Below are 9,548 nucleotides of genomic sequence, written 5' to 3'. Positions count from 1 at the left end.
AAATTAATTGAGAATTCATTGGAGACAACCTGATAATGGGTTTTGACTTAAATGTAAAACTATAGACATTTAGACGTGCATCTAGTGCTCTATAAAACTGAATTTAAACAAACATACCAACCATTTCAAGCGTTATTTTCACGTCAGACCAGGCATGTCTGATGTTCCGGATATTTTCATACTTTTCCTCTGAATCTCCAGTATCGCTGTCCGACCGCAAGGACAAGCGCTGTTTCAGACCGAACTCAGGCCTCTTCCAGCGCCGTCATCTCGCTGATTATCGGGTAAAGCTGCAGTCATGAGTGTCTGTTTCTTGGCTCTTTACCCGGCTGTCGAAAAATTGCAGATCGGACGAATAGTGTTTAAAACGACGAGCGATTAAACCCGTGTGCTGCTACTTCCTGTTGTCATGAAGATACACTCCCTCGACCCGCCCTAACACGCAACGTGATTGGTCAGACTCGCCGGCTGCCGTTTGATGAATAGACGATGTAGATGTACGAGAAGTCCAACGTTTAATACAATTTTTAGATATTTATTTTCAAAACAAATTACATGTATTGTTTTATATTACATCACGATGTATTTTGTTTATTTTTATAATTTATTTCTGTGAAACAAACGGATATCATAGATCGCAAAGAAGTATCGATGTATATAGTATACTCACCGGCCACTTTATTAGGTATACCTGTTCAAATGCTTGTTAACGCAAATTTCTAATCAGCCAATCACAGGGCAGCAACTCAATGCGTTTAGGCATGTAGACATGGTCAAGACGATCTGCTGCAGTTCAAACTGAGCATCAGGATGGGGAAGAAAGGTGATTTAAGTGACTTTAAACATGGCTGTTGGTGCCAGATGAGCTGGTCTGAGTATTTAAGAAACTGCTGATCTACTGGGATTTTCACGCACAACTATCACTAGGGCTTAGTGTGAATGGTCTGAAAAAGAGAAAATATCCAGTGAGCGGCAGTTTTGTGGGCACAAATGCCTTGTTGATGGCAGAGGTCAGTGGAGAATGGCCAGACTGGTTTAATCTGATTGAAAGGCAACAGTAGCTCAAATAACCACTCGTTACAACCGAGGTATGCAGAAGAGCATTTCTGAAGGCACAACACACCTAACCTTGAGGCAGATGGGCTACAGCAGCAGAAAATATCACCGAGGGCCACTCCTGTTAGCTAGTAACAGGAAACTGAGGCTACAATTCACACAGGCTCACCAAAATTGGAAAATAGAAGATTGGAAAAACGTCGCCTGGTCTGATGAGTCTCGATTTCTGCTGCGACATTCGGATGGTAAGGTCAGAATTTAAATAAATATAAAGTCAATATGGAGCAAAATCTCTGAGGAATATTTCCAGTGCCTTGTTGAATCTGTGCCATGAAAGATTAAGGCAGTTCTGAAAGAACTAACCCGGTACTAATAAGGTGTATCTAATAAAGTGGCCGGTGAGTGTATAGTGCAAAGAAATATTATATATCAATTTGTGACATTTTATTGTCCACCATTTTATCACAAAATTCATTTGAAACATCAATATGTCCTTACATTTTACATGCTTTAATATACTGTATATATTCTTTACATACTGACACTAAAATAGGATTTCTCAGCTTACCTTCAAACTTTGGTTTGTGAAAAAATGCAAATGATTTGGTTATGGCAGTGCTGGTGTGTTTTGTTTTTATGTGGTTAGTCAAATTCTGCTTTCATGTCCACAATTAAACTCCATATTTTTATATGCTTACATGCTTATACTAATAGACAGATTCTGCTTTGCATTGAGTTATGTCATACAGCGCAGGATTATATAAGCATTGCTTCAAAATGTCAAACATTCAAAACTAGATTTATTTTGCAAAGAGTCAAGTTTGTGCTTTGTTTACTGTTGAGCGCTAAAAATCATTATTGTGAATGTTTACACATTTGATAACTACAGTATCCAGCTAGTATTTTTAAAGGTCATTTTAAGCACTGTTAATAATCTGTAGCTCGTACTGTGATAAAGGAGGTCAAACGCTCTGTGAGCAAAGGTCTGCAACTGTTGACAAAAATAAATAAATCTAGCAAAGACAAAATCGGTAAAACAAAAAACCCAAGCAATATCTGAAATCACCATTGTAATGATAAAGGTTTCAAAATGTTGTAATTGAGAATTTAAAGATCCCATGACATGAAGATTGACCGTGGGGGTAGGGGAGTGTTAATGCGTCCGTCTTGATGTCCTCTATAAGGAAGTGTGCTGCAAAATATCAAAATTCCTTAATTCGTTTGAGTCCATTATTTATCAGTGGTCATCACAGTGGAATGAACCGCCAACTATTCCAGCATAGGTTTTATGCAGCAGATGCCCTTCCTGCTGCACCCCAGTACTGGGAAAAACGTATACACTCTTGCATTCACCGACACATAACCATACACTATTACCAAAATCAACTGGCCTAGCCGGTACTTGAACCAGGGACCTTCTTGCTGCGAGGCGACAGTGCTAACCACCGAGCCACCTTGCCGCCCCAACATCAAAATTTGCATTTAAAAACTTTTTTAAAACTTTGTAACTTCCGCCAATGTGAATCAGCTATTTTTATGACATCACACATGATTATCAGATTCTCATTAGATTTGTCCAACCAATCAAATGCTCTCTAGAGAATCTATGCTTTAAAAAATCTGTGTAGTTTTAACATATCACTGGGTCATATATAAGTAAACTCATCATTGGGTTAATTTTTTCAATCGTATTTAAAGGACACTCTTTAACCCAATGGCTGGGTTCGCTCATATTAGGTACAATGGTTTAGGCTACAACAACCCAGCATTTATTTTGCAGTGTAAAGAGGAAGAAATTACGAAAATACAGAGCGGCTTCTGGGTCCAATCGCTACATCATACTGTACGTGATGACCCAACAAATGGTAATATTAAACGTTTACAAAGCGATGTAATTTTTTCGAAAATCTCAATCGCAACATATCGCGTGACGTCACATTGTGCACCATTCACTCATAGCAAACTAACGGTAAGAGGGGCGTGGCTAAGAATATTGTGGCAGAGGCATCAAACTGACATCATCACAGAAGGACCGACTCTCCAAATACAGAAGCAAATGATCAGGCTTTGATTGAAGATTACCAAAACAAACAGATTTACGCAATTGACATACTAATTGTTGTCCTAAAGAATAACAATGCACGCTCGCATCATCATCATCATTTTCATCCACTTATCCGGGGCAGGGTCATGGGGCAGCAGACTTAGGAGAGAACTCCAGACTTTCCTCTCCCCAGACACTTCTTCCAGCTCCTTTGGGGCGATCCTGAGGCGTTCCCAGGCCAGCCGAGAGACTTAGGCCCCGTTTACACTAGTGCGTTTTAGTTTTAAAACGGTGTTGTAGATCAAAACTGATCCGTGTCTACACTAGCGTCTCAACTAGCGTTTCTGAACATATGTCCGTCCACACTACGCCACCAAAAACGTGTATCACGTAAACATTCGCGCACTCTGTGCATGCGCGTTCTAGTAGAGACAGAAAGCATGTGTCACGCTCGGCACTTTGTTATTGTTAGTCAACAAATGCCGGTTGAACAATGAACGTGATGGCAAAGAAAGCAAGAGAGGTATTTTTGTGGATACGCGACGAGGTCGAGTTGTTACTAAATGTAACAAATGAATAACTGCACAACGGTGCCTAAAACAGACAATACTGCAAACAACACTCCCATCTCTGTGTCCGTGTTGTTGTTTACAGTGAAGGCTGGTCTGCTGTCATGTGATAGGGGCTTGACGAATAAGGGAAGCATACGCAATGACACAAAAGCCCCAATCAGGTAGCGAATTTTAGCAGCCCCGCCTCCGTTTTCAAATTTCTCCGTTTTCCCTAATCCACACTGAGACGGAGCAGCAGCGTTTTAGAATGAAAACTGCCTGTCCAGCGTTACCAAAGCGCTCAGTTTTCGGCGCTCGAAAACTGGCGTAGTGTGGATGGATGGCGTAACCGTAGCAAAACTTATGCGTTTTCAAACTAAAACGCATTAGTGTAAACGGGGCCATAGTCCCTCCAGCGTGTCCTGGGTCTTCCCCTAGGCCTCCTCCCGGTGGGGCATGCCTGGAACACCTCCCTAGGCGTCCTGGAGGCATCCGAAACAGATGCCCGAGTCACCCCAGCTGACTTCTCTCTATGTGAAGGAGCAGCGGCTCAACTCCCGAGCTCCTGCCAGGTGAAAGAGCTCCTCATCCTTTCTATAAGGGTGTGCCCTGCCACGCTACGAAGGAAACTCATTTCAGCCGCTTGTATCCAAGATCTTGTCCTTTCGGTCATGACCCAAAGCTCATGATCATAGGTGAGAGTAGGAAAGCTAGCAAAACAGTGTAAATTTAGATTTCACATCAACCCACACATTGGTTTAGTCCATATTTCACTTAACATTCTTGAAAGCAGACAACAGAATAATTGTAATTGTATACAATATCTCTTTATTAACTGATTACACACACTGCACCTCAGTTCATGGATCGATTGATATTTGCAGCAAGTAAAAGTGATGTACAGAACCAAATAAATAGAATAAATAACAGATTCATTCTGACACAAGCCGTCCAAAATGCCACATAATAAATGATACAAGACCGAGATACTCTGCAATTCTCCTATATTTAAAACATTCACATTAGAACAGAATATCTTCATGTCTTAATTTACCTCTATGTACAGTATTGTACAGGGGAGTTCAATAAAACAACCAAGAACGTATTATAAAAAAAAATCAAACAATAACTGACATGAAATAAAGTGCATTCTCAAAAGATCACATTTAGTAGGAAATTATAGAAACATGGCCACACAAACACATATTCTGACACATGAGTGGACTTCTAATAAGTGTGAATTGTTGTTTTTCGGTTCAGTTTGCGGTGTAAATTCAGAACCGAATAAGACACAGGGTTTACAGTACAGATTAAATAAAAACATTTCATTATTTGCTCTCATATTCATTCAACAATAACAGTCACATAAGGTGGAAACATTCAGGCCAGTGAAGTGTTCAGTCATCTTTAACCACAACTGAGAATTCATGCAGAGCAAAGAAATAGCCCAACAATCAAACATTTGCGTGGTTACAAAACATACCATTAGATATATTAACATATTTAAAATCTTTACATCATCCCACACGAAAGAAAAACACTATAGAAATTTGTAGTAAATGCCAGTGTTTTTAAACTATTCCGACTTGAATCTGTTGCAGTGATTGTATAGTTGCTACACAACAACGATAGTAGGGTTTAGTTATCAGTTGCCTATTGTGAATACCATGCTGCTGTAGCATTCATTGATAAAATGTCGTATACGATACACCAACTTTACTATAGCATGATTCAAAAACACTGTAATATTTACTGCAAATGACTATAGGTGGGATATACTGTATTTGTGCATATGTCATTGTCGCGTCTCCATTTCACAGATTCATCCAAATACTCTCTGATAAACCTCTTGAGTTTCTCTATAATACAATAAATAAACCTATGGTGCTTTTATTAGGTAAATATAGCAACCTTCGCTAACACTGAAACCAGATAGCCTGTGAAAGAGCAAAATATGACAGAGCTGCTCGAGAGAAACACTGTCAGAATACGTTTAAGTTACGGAGGGATTATTAAAAAGGCATTTCATGCTACAGTAAATCAATACCTCTGTACGGTACAATGAAATACAAATAAATAAAGCACTCTTGGTCTCGTCACTGCAACTCCTAATACTACTGACCAGCACATGTAAATCTAACGTGGATCATAGTGAGTGTCCCTGTTAGCCAGCAGATGGCAGTACCACTCTATCTATTCCTGCCATACCGCTAATCACCCTCATAGCTGTAGCTTTATGCTAATTTTACACAGCTAAATGTTTGAATTAAAACAATAAACCAACAAATATACTGTGTATTGATTAAATGATCTGTATTGGGTGAAGATGAGATATCCTGTTTTGAGCACCAAACATTATATAAAGCTAAATACAGTGAGTTTAATCTTTAAAATAATTTGTTATACCCCTGCTCAAAATACAGCTTGGGTTTAGCTGGTCGACCAGCCTGGTTTTAGGGGATTTTGGCCATTGCAGGCTGGTTTCAAGCCATTTCCAGCCTGGTTTTAGGGGGATTTTGGCCATTACAGGCTGGTTTTCAGCCATTTCCAGCCTGGTCTTAGCTGGTCAGGCTGGGAGATGACCAGTTTGACCAACCTACCCTTCTGAAAAAAAAATCTTAAACCAGCCCAGGCTGGTTTTAGCTGGTCGACCAGGCTGGTTTTAGAGGGGTTTCGGCCATTTCCAGGCTGGTTTCCAGCCATTTCCAGCCTGGTTTTAGCTGGTCAGGCTGGGAGATGACCAGCTAAAACCAGCTTGACCAGCCTAGCCAGGCTGGGAGCCCAGCCAAAACCAGCTATGTCCAGCTTAAACCAGGCTGGTCAAGCTGGTTTTAGCTGGATTTAGCTGGTCATTTTCCAGCCTGACCAGCTAAGACCAGGCTGGAAATGGCTGGAAACCAGCCTGGAAATGGCCAAAACCCCTCTTAAACCAGCCTGGTCGACCAGCTAAAACCAGGCGACCAGCCTAGGCTGGTTTAAGCTGGATTTTTCAGCAGGGTAGCCAGCCAAAATCAACTATGACCAGGCTGGACATGGCTGGAAGCTAGCCAAAACCCCTCTAAAACCAGCCAACCGGCCAGCTTTTCTCAGCAGGGACATGTTGAACTTATGTGTAATTCAGGGTAACTGATATATTAATATAATGTTGAAACATTGTTTTATTTTCATTTTAAAACATTGTTTTAACCCAGTGTTGGGTCAGATATGGAGTAACCCAACAACTGGGTTTAAAAATATCAGTTTAAAAACATTTAACCCAACATTAGATTTGTCCATATTTGATGTAAACTATTGAACATTGCTAATTTTACAGAGCTAAATGTTTGAAACAATAAACCTACAAATATACTGTATATTGATTAAATGATCTGTATTGGGTCACCAACATTGGATAAAACTACATACAGTAAGTTTAATGTTTAAAATAATTTTTAATACCCCCGCTCAAAAACAAAACAAAAAAAAACAGCTTGGGTTTAGCTGGTTGACCAGCCTGGTTTTAGGGGGATTTTGGCCACTGCAGGCTGGTTTTCAGCCATTTCCAGCCTGGTCTTAGCTTGTCAGGCTGGGAGATGACCAGCCAAAACCAGCTATGTCCAGCTTAAACCAGGCTAGTCAAGTGGGTTTTGGCTGGTCATGTTCCAGCCAGACCAGCTAAGATCAGGCTGAAAATGGCCAAAACCCCTCTAAAACCAGTATAGTAGACCAGCTAAAACCAGCCAACCAGCTAAGGCTGTTTTAAGCTGTTTTTTTTAAGCACGGACATGTCAAACTTTACGTGAGAAATACTGTTCCAGTATCATTAAGGGTAACTGATATAATAATATAATGATAATTATAGTATAATTATATAAATAAATATAATTATAATATGTTAATTATTTTAATATGGAGAAACCCAACAACTTGGTTTAAAAATATTATTTAAATGAAATTAAAAACATTTAACCCAATGTTAGATTTGTCCATATTTGATGTAAACGATTGACCTGAAAATAAAACAGTAAACAAACAACACTAAACTTACATAATAAAAACTGTATATTTTAAACCCATTTTCATCTTTGACCCATTTGTTGATAAAATAAATTGAAGTCTGAATAGAAATTTAAATACTTTATAAAATAAAAATACATACAATTTAGTTCATTATTATATTATATAATTTCTTTCTAATGATTTATTATTAATACCATACATTATCTTTGGTTGCTGTAGTGGAACCATTGTTCATCCTCATAACCATGTCTTAGCGTTCAAATGCTAATGTTTCGCAAATAGCAAAATAACTAATGCTCCATCAGTCTCATCCCTGCAAACAGTTACACTTTGCATATGCTGACAAGAAAAAAACGCAGCTAAAGTCTACTTATAATTTCTCTGCATGTCAGTGAACAACATTCAGATCACAAAGAAATGCCAACAGACGGCAGGCTACACCCCCCACCTCCCCTCTGGGTTGCCATGACAACAGTGACATTTACTGATGCTTGAATAACTATAGAATATATTTACCATAGAATCCACTCGGGAGATCCTACAACCATCATAAATGTGCTGAAACTACAATCCTCGCAATCAAGATCTGCGTAAAGACAAATGTAAAAAATATGTGTCTAAAAATATCACTTTAATCCTGAGTTTCTTAACCAATTCCATCATTTCACAGATTTACAAATTGCATTAGTATTCATTTCAGTGCACTGCTGCTTCTAAGTGAATGTGGATGCAGTTGGAATGCTTTTTTTTTTTTACAGCTAAATAGTGTATGACATCTAGCAGCAAGGGCTAACTGGGTCATGCTAACCAGACAAACCATGTCCTCTTGCATTAAACACACAGAGTGAAAAAAACATGGCTGAAGAATTATAATTCAGGTACCTAACATGAGACTTGAGTGCAAGTCACAGAGAGGTCAACAATCACTTTCAAGGGGAATTCATAAACAGAGAAAAGATGCGCTAGTTCAAGTCAAGAGCTGTGCAACACTGACCTGCAGGCGAGAATTAAATCTGCTTTTACAGATACACTACACTTTCTCTTTTGGAAATAATAGACTCATTTTACAAGTCCTTTAAGTTAAACCAATGAGTTTTATCATTTTAAAATGCATTTAGTCTATCTCCAGGTCTGGCGGAAGCACTTTTAGCTTAGCTTAGCTTAGCTTAGCATAGATCAGAGGTGCTCTGTTCCTGGAGACCTACCTTCCTGCAGATTTCAGCTCCAACCCTAATCAAACACACCTGAACCAATTAATTATGACCTAACCAGCATATGATAATTACAGGAAGTGTTTTTGATATGGGTTGCAACCGATATCTGCAGGAAGGTAGATGTCTAGGAACAGGGTTGGTCACCCCTGGCATAAATCTTTAGCTGTTTCTCAATGTGCGTTTTTCAGTGTTCTTGCGCCCTCGTGTTCTTGTGTAATGTCATCATCAACCGCCAAAGCTCAGTTCCAAAACTCAAGATCACAAGAATGGTGGTCACGTGAAAGTTTCCGGATGTGTTCTTGATATATAGGACGCATCGATGCAGACTTGAGTGCAAAACTCAAGAAGTCTCAGAAGTGATTGTGGCTGAATAAGGGGGTGATCACACCGAACGCGCATTTGCGTTCCAAAAACGAGAGTTGCACTGCTCTGCCTTTTTTGTCGACAAGAAAAAAAGAAGCACAGCATGCTTTTTTAATGTCGCTAAGCAATGATTGGATCAGCTGGGTATTGTTCGAGAGTGTTGCTGTTGATATTAATATAATTTTAATAATAATAATATTGTGAAAATGAAGATTTGTGAAGTCATACAGCTTTGGATAACTTAGAACAGCAACCACAAGTCTCTCCTCCATCTTCAAAAGTCTCCATTGTTGTCTTGACAACACAAACACTGCACCTTTG

At 39.2% G+C, this 9,548-nt stretch overlaps 2 protein-coding genes across 11 annotated transcripts in view; both read right to left on the bottom strand.

The window, feature by feature from the left end:
- Positions 1 to 405, bottom strand: part of atg4da (autophagy related 4D, cysteine peptidase a) — a 20,341-nt gene extending 19,936 nt beyond the window's left edge. For 5 of the 10 annotated variants that reach the window (XR_015475952.1, XR_015475947.1, XR_015475948.1 and 2 more), the window contains exon 1: positions 122 to 390. The gene's annotated coding sequence lies outside the window, so the exon portion shown is untranslated. Of the gene's footprint in view, positions 1 to 117 lie in introns of all 10 variants that reach the window. The other 5 variants (XR_015475949.1, XR_015475951.1, XR_015475950.1 and 2 more) reach the window with 2 other exon arrangements.
- Positions 406 to 4,456: 4,051 nt separating this feature from the next.
- Positions 4,457 to 9,548, bottom strand: part of mast1a (microtubule associated serine/threonine kinase 1a) — a 100,347-nt gene continuing 95,255 nt past the window's right edge. Inside the window, exon 27 of the mRNA XM_087237735.1 lies at positions 4,457 to 6,307. Within this exon, the coding sequence (XP_087093861.1) occupies positions 6,291 to 6,307 (17 nt within the window). The 3' untranslated portion in view covers positions 4,457 to 6,290. The remainder of the gene's footprint in view (positions 6,308 to 9,548) is intronic.

The sequence above is a fragment of the Danio rerio genome, chromosome 1 (assembly GCF_052040795.2).
Source record: "Danio rerio strain M-AB ecotype USA chromosome 1, GRCz13ab, whole genome shotgun sequence".
NCBI classification, from domain to species: Eukaryota; Metazoa; Chordata; class Actinopteri; order Cypriniformes; family Danionidae; genus Danio; species Danio rerio.
This window is presented reverse-complemented; position numbering and strand designations above follow the sequence as displayed.